Source organism: Pectinophora gossypiella, chromosome 8 (genome assembly GCF_024362695.1).
Source record: "Pectinophora gossypiella chromosome 8, ilPecGoss1.1, whole genome shotgun sequence".
Classification (NCBI taxonomy): Eukaryota; Metazoa; Arthropoda; class Insecta; order Lepidoptera; family Gelechiidae; genus Pectinophora; species Pectinophora gossypiella.
In genome coordinates this window covers 12,848,254-12,863,341 of record NC_065411.1, presented here as the reverse complement: position 1 = coordinate 12,863,341, position 15,088 = coordinate 12,848,254, and the positions used below count along the sequence as shown (strand labels likewise).

The 15,088-nt window shown below is 38.2% G+C and overlaps 1 protein-coding gene across 5 annotated transcripts in view; it reads right to left on the bottom strand.

Annotated features, from left to right (window-relative positions):
• Nucleotides 1-15,088, bottom strand: part of LOC126368777 (caskin-2) — a 336,044-nt gene that overhangs the window by 155,776 nt on the left and 165,180 nt on the right. For 3 of the 5 annotated variants that reach the window (XM_050012921.1, XM_050012922.1, XM_050012923.1), the window contains exon 1: nucleotides 4,750-5,028. The exons of 1 other annotated variant lie outside the window; for it this stretch is intronic. Coding sequence is in view for 2 of the 4 variants with exons in the window: in XM_050012923.1 (XP_049868880.1) it covers nucleotides 4,750-4,783 (34 nt within the window). In the remaining 2 variants the exon portion in view is untranslated. Of the gene's footprint in view, nucleotides 1-4,293; nucleotides 4,331-4,749; nucleotides 5,029-15,088 lie in introns of those variants that run through there. One more of the 5 variants, XM_050012924.1, reaches the window with a different exon arrangement.

Genomic DNA, 15,088 nt, shown 5'->3' with positions numbered 1-15,088 from the left:
CCTTTTTTTCATTGTCATAACGGACAAGAGTATGGTTTTAAAAGAATTCTTTCAAGCTGTGAAGAAAAAACAACACAGCAAACACAAATTGTGTTGTTAAAAACACTTTTCACAAAACGTGGAAATAAAAAACTCCCCCAACATACAAACAGAGGAAATTAAAAAAGCGACATCTGCAACGATCTCTCAATCCCTGAAACTAATTTATTCTGAACAAACACACCGCAAAAAGCTGCCTGTGAGAAAGTTGAGATTAAAAAAAGCCACATCCTGCGGCGGATATTGTATGCATTCGTCATAGATTATTACGTCCGGTTCCGCAATCAAAGGATTGGTTAAAAGCAATGCAATTTAGTCCTGAAATTGATTTGGATATATAAATGCTTCAGAAGTTTCTGTCATGTCATTGTTAAAAGTTTTGGGACCACAGACCCTTATATTGACGATCTGGATTTATATAAACCACCTCATTAACTTACATATACAAGCGGCCCCACTAAATATCAGTGTGTTTTGCAACTTTTTGCCTAATTAACCATCTCGAATAAGAAATCCCTTCGTGTCTGTCCCTTAGAGACTGTCACGCATTTTAATTACACGAGACCTTCCAAATCGCATCGTAACCAATAAACACGAATCCAACAAGACCTGTCGTCGAATCCAGGGCCCCATTTAATTAACCTTTGTCATTCATCAAGGGCGTCGACCCCAAAGCAATGAAATTGAAAATCAAAATTTTCTTTCCGAATAAAGCTGTGATTAACGATGTGGTGTCGCCCTTGTCACCCACAATACTCGAGTCATCGGATATAATAGCAATATTATAGCTCGAGTAAATTACCTTTACAAGTAATTAACTGACATTATATAATACTGAAACTAATACATAACTCAATAACGCAATACGATATTGCGTTTTACCAACTGTAATTTTGTTTGAAATTGCAAACTTTGTTGGATAACTATAATTAAGGTTAGTCAAAATCAAAGCAGAAGTGAACATTCTATAATTCACTGAATTATGAATTTTGTTGAAATAGATGGATGTGTTTCTTACAACTAATAGACTACTAAACTGTAAAAATATTTGAATGATTCAGTGACGCAGCCTTTCAATTATCAAGGAAATAGCAAAGGTAAGTAACATCAAATACTCATAAACAACAGGCAGGCTTCCTTCTCAGTAATATCCACATTACTTAGAAGAACATATCATAGTTGATATTATACCGAAGCGAGCACTCTGCTTAACATATTGGGTCTGAGCACAGGATATGGTAATAGTGGAGGAGAAATGGAAGGCGCTCGACTATTTTAGTATAAGTTCCGTGTAAGGGCGATTTATTTTCAGCTCTATTTCCTCTGCAGACGTCGTGCCCCACACGATATCCCTACATGTATGTTGATCAAATACATTAGATGAAAATATTATTTTGGTACGTTCACCTATTCTGCAGACGACATGTTCAGCGCATAATAAATTTGTAGTATATTAACGATTGCAGTGTTTCAAATATACTAGTTAGTTAATTTATAGGCAATATCGAACATAAAAAAGCAGACGTGAAAACATAGAAAACGTAATATAAGTAAGGTTACATAAGTAAGTCTAACTAATTAAAATTATGAATACGAATGTTCCATTTGCAGGAGAGTTCGCATTCAAGTCGATTTCAATTAGTTCAAGGGGAAAATTGGAGATTAAAGGTGGGATGAGATTAATTATATTAGAGAAGGTCTCGTCTCTCGAACTTCCTCTAAAAGGTCCCTCCGTGCTCACCTTAAGGAATTAATTTAGACATAATAAATGAATTCGTCAAGATTCCTAAAGGAAATTAAGTTTAGAATGAAATTTCTCTCAGGCCATGAAATGGAGATGTTCTGTGTCAAAGCCCTTAACGAAGTCGGAGTCTGTTAATTTCATATTTGTCGCAATCATGCTATATTTCTTCGTAAGCATTAAGAGTAATTGAAGGCGCCTTAAGTAATTAAGCAAGTGTTTCGACGAGAAACTGATGAAACAATGTAAACAAATTTATGCCCACGCAGCACAGTCCCCTTTGATTACTGTGAAATTATAAATGATCCACGTGGATTGCGGGCCACTAAGCCACCATCTGCCTGTTAGTGGGGTGCTCCTGAGGGTAATTTTTCGAACAGTTGTAAATTCGGACAGCTGCCTGGCAGGTGTTAAGAACGTGCCGCTCGATGCATTCTCTGGTTTGTAATTTTGGCTCGTGGTGTCGGCAATTACTTGATGTTATCATTTTATGCCACTGTTTTGTCTTTTATTGGGTTAAATTGGGGATATTAACTTCGTTACAGTTCTATATTTGCTGTATTACTTATTGAATATCCTCTAACATATGCTCGACAAGGCGCCATCAATTCCAACATTCCGAAGTTTAATAACAAAAATTCTTGTAGCTCAATAAGTTCGCGCACGAATTCAGCATTAATTTCGCGTCTACGACAACACGCACTTGCTCGTTTTAATATTCATACGGCGTAGTACACGATTACTCAAAACTAAGTTCGCTTGTTTTACCTAAGAACTGTTTGCAGTTTACAATGTGTTTACTAAGCTAACTTGCAGCCCGCTCTGGTTTACAAATCGCAGTATTGTATTACATGTTTCCAACTAAGCATCGAATTCATGCTTGTTACTATGTTTTACTGTTATATTAAACTGAAACGCTTTATTGGTACTCTCATCTTTGTTACCATTTTCCCTGGATTTATATTTAGTTGAAGTTGCAACATTCATTTCCGTTGAAAGTTCAAATGTGAAATGATTTCTACTATTCGTATACTCTCAATAGGGTATTTGACTGGGTCAAAGATAAATTATGAAATGCTTACTTAGAAATAGAAGCTAGTCTAATATGATAACAGATCTTAGACTTATTTTTGAATTAGTAACAATGAGTACGACGTTTACAGCTTTTATTAATGACGTCATAGAACTTTTCGTTTGCACGTTTTGCAAAAAGTATCTCAATTGACTAAGTTGTAAAGTAGCCTATTGCTGGGGTTCAGATACGGATGGAGAAATTATGGAAACACCTAGAGAGTTGATAGTTATCTGAGAGAGACCGACGCTGATGTCGACTATCCCACAGTCGTCAATACTAAGTCGCGGGCGCAGGTTGCCGTAAATGGCAGCGGCCGTCTGCGAGATACCACCGATCATAATCGATGGAAAAACGCGCTCCCTTGAGCCGGACTTGACCTCTTTGTAACTTAGACACGCGGTTGTGCAAAATGCATACAGTAAACTTGTGTGTAATTATAATTTGAGTAAGGTTTTAAAAACTTTTATTACAGCAACTGTCAATAACTTTAACACACAATGACAATATTTTCCAAGATACCATCTTTTTTGGTGTCAAGTTCCCCCTAAAGCCAGGAAGCGTGACCCGATATACTCTATATCTTATCATATTAACAAAAGATTGTATCGAACCCTCTTTAAGACATCGAAAAACTTTAACTGCAGAATAATGAAGCTTAAATCTCAGCTGCACGCAGGGTTAGCGCGATGGCGAGATAAAGGGCCATGCTTTAGATCGGAGATGGCGGGCTCGATGCGCGCGCGCATCTGTCAGCCCACGTGCCGCGTCCGCCCGCGCAGGTTTCTCTTTATAAAATTATTTTTTATTTCCCCGACGAGCGCATTCATCATTTACAACAGATGCGTTCTGTAATAACAGGGTTACCTTAGGTAATACATTCTTTAATTAAATTTCATTCTCCCCTTCGGATTTGATTTCTTAGCGTAGGCGACTATCCATTTTGTTTACCATTTACTTTCCTTTGTTCTTTTAATTGCTTTATGTTTTGATGTTATAGTTGTGGTGTTACGTTACTGACATGTGGGTCGTGTGAGATGCTCGTCCTGAATTCGGCGCCACATATGTGCGGTAAGGAGTTCTGTTTTTTGTCAGTCGACAGTCGAGACCCTGAAGCCCGTACCGCGACATGTGCCAAATTGGCGTTAGCAAGGAACAGGATGGCGGGGATTTTAAGGCTTCAAACTAACGCCTGTTCACATGCTAATTTGAAATAAGAAATACACATTCACATATTAGTACACGAACTTACTTCATCTATCAGTGTTAGTAGCTGTAATACGTTCTACTTTCAATTTTCACAAAGCATTCGGTTAGTTACATTCATGTAATAGTATTGGTTATCTTGAAATGTTATTTGAAATAGCTTCTTTGACAGATTGAACAACTAGCATGCTTGTAGCTTTGTTGTGTAACCTCTACGGCGGTGATTAAATCTCACCATTATTATTAACTGGCTCCATTCAAACACCCACTGTCGTTCTCTAGGCGGCGCGGTGCTATGCCGTCCACCCACAACCGTTGGTCCCGTAGGCGCAACAGAGTCACACACATAAGCCTTTATTCATATCGGATCAACTTCTAAAACTTCCATGTCCAATTGTTCATACTCAAAATTTACATTCTATGTTTCAATGTCGTCTGAGACGCAAGGTCTATCATTGTTTTGGTCGTTTTGGTGGTCCGGATGGAATATCGTCGCGTTCATTTGAATATTTTAATAAATAATCTTTTCTAGCTCCCGTCTCCGTGCGAGGTGACCCGAGTCTATCGCTATGTATTGGAAATTGTGTCGTGAGTCGTGCAAGCCAAGATCATCAGGTCATCCACATAGACAACAGCATACCAAATAAATAAATCCATGTATGCATGCAGAAAACGAATTGAATAACTTTACCATTTATTTTCATGTTAGTATTTAAAAGCACCATCGGCACGAAGTTCCAGAATCGTTTACAGAAACAATATTCAACACTTCACTACAATCATTGTACGTCACTGAACACTGCAGTTAATCCAGGATAATTTGGCCCACTTTGTGAAGAGTGCACTAAGTTTGTCACAAGTTAAACACACTTTATATAGATGCAACGAACACACGTGTGACTTTGCGCTGACGGAGACGCGAACTGAACTAAGCGCGAGCCGTCTGACGCGTCCGCCTGGCGGGGTTATACCGTCGACGTCGAGTGCCGCGCGCGCGGTAGCGGCCCCCTGCCCCGCACCTCGCACGGCCCTAGCATTGCACCCGACAAATCCGGCGACGCGGTTCGATGGAACTGTCGTGACTTGACGATAGATTAAACCCACCTTTGTATGAAATTTCTTCTCGTTTTTACGCAGGGATTTCGTTTGAGTAGGTCGTGATTTGACGGGCTCGCCGACATGCTCGTGTGGGCGAGCCCTGCGATGCCCGTTCGATAATGTAATAAACTGAGATTGTAAAATTTATTTACGCTGCGATGCGAAACCGTTATCTGGCGTGTGGCACTCCAGGCGCATCGGCGAGTGCATCGATAACGATGTGACACGGGCATTCTCTACATAACGTGTTGCTTCACCGAGAATAACGCGCGGAACAGGTACTCTAGCGACATTCAATCGACGAATCGAATAGAGACCGATAGAGAAAGCGATGATTGATGAACTTCAATCGTGTACTTAAACTTTAATAAAGACGCAATCGATAAATCATCACGGTATATCGAGCATGTGGTATTAAAACCGTCAGCCAGTGAAGAATGAACAAGAATATCGTTAATATATGCCAATCTGATAATGGTGATCATTACGCTACCTTATCAGATGGGCGCTGCAGTCCTGCCCAGCGATTATTCGTCTCGGATCGACGTGCTAATTCCACTTGATGAAGAGTTATCGCGCTTCACGCCTCTAGCCCATATTTCAATTTGATCCTTTATTTTCCACCAGAAATCCCTCGCTTTTGAACAGACACCGTTATTATAATCTTTACTGAGCCATCTATCAAATCAAAGGATTTCTTTTGAAATCGCACACTTTGATGCTTTTGAAGGAATACTAAATTAAAATTTAAGCGGATTCTTTTCACCCTGATGTGTTTCGATCACAGCATTCCAAAAATACCCTTCTTGTTTTGGAATTACTTTTATATTCGTATCGTCTGTGTCGTATGCAGATCGTACGAGAGCGATAAATTGTTAAAACTAGTCGGGTTTAGTCGGGTCCCGAGTCTCGTCCGTCAGGTTTGGGTTCCGTAGTTTTTGTTTTGTTTCGTGAGGAGGTTCTGGGAAGGTCGGATGCAAGGTCGCGAGAGTGACCGCGGGCATCGACGTGTTTCGTAACGCTGTTATGATTATCCAAATTATATCTGCATGGCCTCTTCTAATTTGTTAGTTTTAGTTTAAGTTGCACGCTTTGTGAGCGACGAAATTTTTTACTAGTTCTGTTACTCGTTGAGCAACAATTTCTGACTTGCGAAAAACTTGTTTGTTACTGTTATCTACTCAGTTCAGTTTCGGGAATTTCGGTAATAACGTTGAATTTAAACCGGGCCGCGGTCTCAAGTGTTGAATCTCGTAATTAGGGTCTCAGTTCGAGCCAATAATTAGCTAATAAAACCTGTACTTTTGGAGGTTGTTGCACTCGCTATATTGAAAGGGAGTTAAGTAACCGTTTTCAAGATATTTAGGACGTTGAATTCCTTGTAAGATACTTTTGAAAGCTTTATTTGATAGGCTAGCAGGATGAGATTTATAATAACATTCTTTGCCTTATGTAGTCATAGCAACAACGTTAATTTTATACCTTTCTTCCGAAACTTCCCTGAAACCTTCTTTATCTGTTCTATTATGTATTTCACCTTTCCTATCTTCCTTGTCGTCTTCAAATTAAAACGTTGCATGCTCAAAATGATATTTCATCTGCTAGATCCCATAATGGCCACAATCTCGCCCACGTGGCCTCAAACCTCACTTGTCATTGCCCACACGGTTACTTCCTATACCTTACTTGGCCGATGCAATTTCGCTGTTTTCCATGTCGCAGCCACTTTTGTTATTATGCAACTTCTTGTCTTCGAACGTGCTGGCTTCCCTAGATGGATTTATTTCTCAAGAATAATGTTTTATGATGAAGTTTAGTTTAAGCTCTGTATGCAAGTTAGATAAGCTACAAAGCCGATTACCTTTACCTTGGATAACATAAACAGCCTATACAAATAGTACATCAACCACAAGGAACATAAAGTAAAACCCCACCAAGCTAAGAGGGATTGGTGACGTTGGCAGGGACTGTCACCTAGATGTCAAAATAAGTTCTTCCGACTTAGCACAAGTATAACCCAGATATTTCAATAGTTTTCTTTGTTATTATTTTAGTTAGATATTCTTGTAGATTGCAGAAACTTAGGTCAAGTTAAGGAAAATTATTTACAGTAAAGCATTATAAAAATGCTTTTTTGAAATTTAGTGCACAATCGTATTTATTATGTTTATAATTTTCGGTCATTTATCAAGATCTTGGAGAAAGTACAGTGAAGGTACCTGGTTCCACATCCTTTCTGGCTACACCGGAAGGGATAAAGCATAAAGATAAAATTGTCGTTAATACTCTTTTATTTATAATATCCGTCGTAAAAACTGTAGTGGTAACTTTCGAGCTTACCTTGTGGACACTATTCTTTTAGTACTGAGTTGATTTTACCTTTTTTTTCGAGATTTCGCAAGCACTGACGGCGTTAAAACATTTTTAATTCTTGGAGATGCAAAAATAAAGGAGTATTAAGTGACTGCAGTGATACCGACGTCGATGTAAATTTACTACAAGGGCCTGAAGATGTTATGGATTTTAATAGTTTTCAAAGAAGGTAGCTTCATTCAGGTAGTTGTGCTTAGATAATGGAGAGTTTGAATTTATATTTGGATCACGATAATTGATATGAAGTGATCCAAGATCTTTGCTCGGTTAATGGCAATAAGCTCTCCCCCTATTGCATGGGACTAAAACATAGCTGGTGAGGACTAAGAGATAATTATGGTAAATATTTAAAATCAGTGCGTAAATACGTAGATATAGTTCAAATAACGGCGATATGACACCCATCATGTTGGTATAACACAAAAATTGGTGAAAGGTACTTAGAATAGAATAGAATAACTTTATTCCAGTGAAGGTTATAAAAGCATTTACATAAATTAAGATTAACAATTTGTGACTAGTAGCTGACACTGCCCAGGGAAATGGGACTGACTGACTTAGATCATCAGGCGATGAATATACCTATGACTACCCATTAGGAAATGTAAATCGTGAGTGTACGTTATATGTCTTTCTTTCCCTTAGTAGGTATTACTAAAACTTTGCAGTTTTTTGAAAGTATTGCGGCACGCTGGGAGGTGAGGATATGGTATCCCGACGTGCCGGCAGAGTAGGGGAATGATTGGTGATGACGATGATAAAGTAGAAGCAATAGCAATCAGGGATATATACAGTTTATTAAAGAGCACTTCACAAACTTAGTAACATAGTCACAAACATAATAGTTCACAATATACACATTTCATAAAAGAATCAGGACTTAGGAATTAGAGGGCACGGCCCTAAACGGTATAATAATATACATATAATACACTTGTTGTTTTTATGAAGGTCGGGGATTCAGTGAGTCAAAAGTGAGTAAAATGTATGTGAATGGAATGAGAATTTCGTAATTTAAAATGATGATGGTCCGAACAAAAGGCCAGTATGTGCAGAGTTTGTACTCTGCTACAGTATACATACATTAACGTACACACATACTTAAGATCACGCCTATTTCCCATTGGAGTAGACGGGGTTCACGGAATTCTACTTACTACGATCCTGACTCACCACTTTTACTCCTTCATGTGAAGTTACTTAAACCATTTTTTTTAATTTCTTCCACCAATGTCTCATTCAGCACCTCTACATCTCGACCGCCAGTCCCGCAAAAGACACCAGTCGACATAAATTAAATAATAATTAAAATGTCAGGTCTCCGTCCGCATTGCAAAGCGTACTTCGTTAATTAACAATATTTTTGTACAAATTTCGAGAAATAACTCAGGCTTTATTTGTTTCTTTTTCAATTACGAACTTGAAAAAAATGCCTTCGCATCGGCGTTTCATTAAGCAATGCTTAAATCGATTAAGGTAAAATATTTTATGATCAGCGCTACAAAAAACGAGAAGAAAATAATAATATTACGAGAATTTTGTTCCATCTTTAGTGAATCCTTGTTATCTCATTGAAGTATAACAGGTACATTAGGTACATATGTAGTTACATTATATTCACCCCTCACCAGCTAAGTATAAATCACATGTAGTAGGGAGCCTGTCAATTGTCATTAACCGAGCACAGATCCTGGAAACTACGACTGAAACTGTCGCTAATATACCTAACCTAGGTACGTAAGGAACCATCTTTAAAAAACAAAGAAGCATAGTGTAGATATGAATAAAAAAAACAAAGATACTAAAACACTTTTTTTAATGTCATATCCTAACGTTACCACAAACCGACAAATCCAAGTTTTTTTTATTATCCTAATGATAAATGTGTGCCCGGTAAGGTGCCGCGTCTGGATGAACCACAATACACCCGAACCCTCTGATAAGATAAGATAACGAACCTGTTATCACTCGGACACGGTGAGAAACTTTTCAATACGCATTCCTTCGTTTATAATCTGTGCTTGTATTTGGTAAACAAGTCGTAGGATGGTATTAATAAACTAATCTCAGCTTCGAGACTGCCCTCAATGTGACATCATGTCAATGTAACAGTTCTCATATAAAAACAGAGACTTGAGCATGATCTTGAGGGCAGTCTCAGCTGATATTCATTTATAGCACCCGTAGAGTCACAGAAAGTCGTATCTTAGTTATTGCACTTATTTCTTACTAAAGCATGCTTTGCTTTAAGGTTCGTAAGCCGCTTTTCAGACTAAAAAAAGACCACGGATTTTCAATCCTGACACCACTTTCACACTCCGAGTTTAAAGTGACCTTGACCTGACCTTTCTTCAAAACATCCTGAAACTACAGTGAACAACATCTAGGAAAGCGTGTATCACCTCAGGCAATGTCTGCACTTACCTTATGGTAAGTGACCACAACGGTCAAACGCATGTCTACTATTAATTTATAGAAAAATTGATATTTTAAAATAGATTATACACGTTTGAACTAGACGACTCTTAGTGGGTGCCTAGATTCACCAGCATCTGAACGGACACGTTGTTCCCATCTACCACAGCAGAGGATCAGAGCACCTGACTAAATAGCACCTACATTAATAGCACTGACGTAAATAGAACCTACGTAAATAACACGCAATTTATTCCACTTTAAGCACTTGACGATATTTTTGGCAAGTGCTATTAGTCGAATTAAATTTATTTTTATATTTTGTTCCACTCTAAACACCTACGGCTCAGTAGCTACTAGTGATGGGGGTATGCTGAGTACGCTATTTACCTAGGTGCTCTTTCGTGAAGTGCTATCAGTGGAATACCTGGCATATAATTGCCTATCGCATACCTTCTTGAACTGTTGGAGACGCTCAGTCTAGCAAATACTTATTCGCATGCCTACGTAGTTTATAGGCAGGTAGGTATTATTGCGCAGTACAGATATGCTATCAGTACCGCAGCTATGATCGATCGACTTTGCCTATCTCTGATAACGTCAAGATGTAATAGTAAATATTGTAATCCCTCATATCTACAACCTGTTTCTTCAAACCTATTTTATATTCTCGAGTTGTAGTGTAGGTATATTGATTGATAGGTATCTATTTACGCTTTACGAATAACAATCAAAGTAGGTACTTAAGACTTTTTTGACGTGGTTTATTGTGGCCGGAGTACTTAGAAAGATGAACGTCGCATAAAGTTCAAATTTTAAATTTAGAAGGCCATTAAATGAACGCGGTAGTTTATTTGAGATGCTCTATGTAGGTAATGAGCGATATGTAAAAAACAAAACAATTTAGACACTAGAAAAGGCAGTCTCAAGATACAACTTGAGAGTGCAGCCCTACAAAAAATATTCTCATATTCAAATAGATTTTGGTAGTAGCCTAAAATTATCTACTGCCCTAAAACCCTTTTAAACATTTTTTAATTCGATCCGTATCTTAAAAGTCGCCTTTGCGCCTTATTTGATACAATTTGATACAAAAAGTGTAACCCTATACTGAGCTTCCCGCGCCGACTAATTGGCCATCATTTTCTGGGTAGGGTTACAAATGGTGACCACACATTCTTTAAACTTTTGGACTCTTAAACCGAATGTTCTGGATAATTCAGTCAGTGTTTTTCACCACCTGAGAATCTGATGCATTCGTTTGTGGCGTCAAAAACGATATTATACGACTAAAATTAAGTATTTAAGGCTAATTCATACTAAATTAAGTACTTACTGATATATTTTTAATGTATCTACTTTCTTCACTATGAAAACTGTGGGTTTATGCGTTGAGTCCTACTAGGACCTACTCAGTATTTATTTTATTATTATAAAAACAGCGACAAATATATCTATTCATAGATTCTTGCCTCTTCATCATCATTAGATCAAGATGAAATGTTTTTTATGACTGATTCGTGGTTGCCTGGAAGACCTTTGTTTGTTGTATAAATGTTTGAATCATCTGTTTGTATGCAATAAAGTATATCTGATTCGATTTGATGGAATATCCATCTACCTGTAACAATATGGTCACAGCACACCACGACACTTTGCAAGCGCGACCGAGGCTATTTTCGTCAATTTTATTTCCATATTTTAACGCTCAATTGAAAGGGGTTGATCAATTTTGGAAACGCCGCGATCGATAGAGATAACTTCATATTGTAGGTATCAATTTACTTTAACCCGTCCTTAAATCGTAAATCGTGTTTAGAAAGGTGCAAGTTTTAACGCAAAACCAATATTGGATAGGAAAAGTGTTACATGTTAACATTGCTGGGTTACATTTCAAATGATGACTTAACAGAATGTTCCGGATGATCGTATTAAGTGAGATTCCTGCCTTTCCAAATGGGAAATAGGCGTGACCAAGATTTTAAGGGTGATTCAGAAGTTGCCTGAATATTAACTTACTCTTTTTTATTTCAGCCTTTATCTAGTATTTTCCACGATACGATCTCTACAAAAACATTGCCGTATCTCCACTTTACATTCTCATAGTAAGCAGGTTCCAGACCAAAAAGTAGGATCAAAACTTCCCGCCGCAGTGGATCCAAACTGTTACAATGTAAATCCACTGAACATTTGCAATTAAAAAACCTAATTAACTCTGTTAGTATTCCATTAAAAGCAAAAATCCGAACCCAGTTAGTTCCAAAATTAAATGAAAAGTTGTTCACAAATTCAGTTACCATTAAAAGTTTTTCACGAACCGCCCTAAGTGAGACTAATAGCTGTTTAATAATTAAATCAAATTAGACGTTAATTACTGTTTTTCTAAAAACTTACAACGACAGTTTGGGCTGTGCTGTGAGTAATTAAGTCTTCTTCGGAAAATATTTGTCACTTTTTGTGTACTATGCCAAATCATCTGGAACATCTTTGTTGAAAAACAAGCTTTTAGAAATATTCCCGCAGCCTCAAGGTAAGTTGTTGGCGTGAACCTGTTGTTGTCAAGGATATCATAACCACTTTTCAAACCAGTGGATTAAAAAATAATTTTTTTTTTATCTAAATAAGTTTTAAAGCAGAAATTGAGGATACAAGATGATCTAGAATAATATGGTTAAAAAGGGCTAAGAGAAGACATATACTTTTTTAAACGAAACAACAGAATGGACGAAAAGGTTAATCATAATATCAGCCGGGTCTGCATGACTACCGCGCCGGGTGCGGTGCGAATTATATTGAGCGCTTCAACCAATAAACGATACAAATGCTATCTACGGTAGATGGACGTCAAACGGTTACTCGTCGATCGAAGGCCTCGATATAATTCGCGCCGCGCTCGGCGCGGTTGCCGTGCAGAGCCTACAGGATAACATATCAGCAAGTCTCGTAAATTATATACTATAATAGTTCATTAAGTAATACAAAGTACTAAAATCTTAATAGGCCCACTTGCAAGATCTCATAAATCTTATCAGCAAGGTACAACGTGAGATTTTGGCCTTTAAAATAGTTATCTTAAAGGCCAGTGCCCACATACTAAGACCGTGCTAGAACCGTGTCAGGCACGGACCGGCGCGTGCCGGACGCTACTATGCCTACAGCAAAGGAGCAACCCCGTCGGAACGGTCTAGTATACTTTGCGCCATTCTTCTTCTTCCATCGTGTGGGTTGTGAGATGGATTACCAACCCCATCAACCCTGGTGTCAGGGTTACTATTGTGCCGCCAAAGGCTTATGTAACAACTACTAACTTGAATCAGTAAGTAGTAACCGGGACCAATGGCTTAACGTGCCTTCCGAAGCACGGATCAATTTACTTTCGGTCAATCTGGTGATCAGCCTGTAATATCCTAACCAAACTATAGATCACAAAGTGATTTCCGTGATATGTCCCCACCGGGATTTGAACCCGGGACCTCCGGGTCGTGAGCCGAACGCTCAAACCACTGGACCACGGAGGCCATTGAAATTCATACAAAGAATATGTTTTTGGCTGTGCTGGGACTGATACGGTCCTGGTATGATACAGTGTAGTGGGCACGGACCTTTATCCGCTATTTGGGCTACCCACTGAGTAATGTCCTACATATAATGATAGTATGACCATAGCAATGCGTGACTTGTCACAATCATTTACTCTATCTAATAATCCCTTAGGTGCAGTTAGATAGTGATAATTACAAATTGTATTTACAATTTACCAGCAAACTTTGCGTGGAGGAATGGAATTTGTACTTGTCAGCTTTGCCCAGTTTTTGTCGCAAATACGCTGTCGGTACTGAGTCATTTTCCGGCACTGAAAGGAAGCCTTCGACCAATCAATTTGCTTTTCAAAACCCTACTAACACCTTAAGTCTGGAATCTTTGACTGTTCCTGCCACTACGAATGAATGAGTCTTCTTCTATCGTGTGGGTTGTGAGGTAGAGTACCAACCTCATCACCCTGGTGTCAGGGTTACTATTGAGCCGCCAAAGGCCCCTGACATGGCTCATGTAACGACTACTTACTTACACCAGTAAGTAGTAACCGGGACCAACGGCTTAACTTACTTTTGGATAATCAGGTGATCAGCTTGTAATGTCCTAACCAAACTAGGGACCACAAAGTAATTTTCGCGATATGTCCCCACCGGGACCTCCGGATCGTGAGCCCAACGCTCAACCACTGGACCACGGAGGTCGTTAATGAATGAGTAACCCCTTTACATTGCAAAGCTTACAAAATACATCCGAATATCAGCCGTAATAATGAAATAAGGAACAACACCATTAATCCTTTTAAGAGCTCAGCGGAACAACGTAAAACTATTCTGGCTGAGACGCCACGTGCGCGGCCCAATTATAATAATGGATATTATTTTTACGACACGTCTGAACACCGACATTCCTGGTTACAGCGACGAAGGAAATAAAGGAAACAGACATGATGTGGCTGGAAGAGGAAATAGAAACAAAATACGAGCGAATGGAGGAAATGACTGTGTGAAAGAAACGGTAACTAAACTTGCGGTTGAAATTCGAAGAATAGAACAAAGAGTGAACGATAAATTGACGGGAATAGACAAAAATATTACAACCGAAAGGAAAATAGGGCGAGCGAATGTAGGTTTGATATTACTTATACTTTAACAAATAGCTGATGAGCAACTTTAAGCCCTAGGTTGATAAGATCTATAATTTACGATGGCAGTCGTGTAGATTTATGATTATTTATATTTATGACATATTTTGGTTTTAAGAAATTAAATTAATAAAATTATATTCTGTGGTCCACCAGCGTAGTAATGGTTATAAAAAATAAATTTACTTACAGATTGAAAGTAGATACCTATGTAATGTTTACAAAGATTCTTAAATACAACATGAAGTACTTATTCTATGAAAATACTTACAACAAATGCTCTTAAACTATAGAAGACGAGAGATATTTAATAAACTTACTCATGACTTGAATTTGGATCTATTTGCTGGCAGCATTCAAGGTGCTAAAAAAACACTTGTTAGAGACTTCGTTTCCTCTATTGTTTAGATACTCTTATTTTTTAATGATTTTTTTCAATTTGCATAAGGTCTTAGAACCATATTGT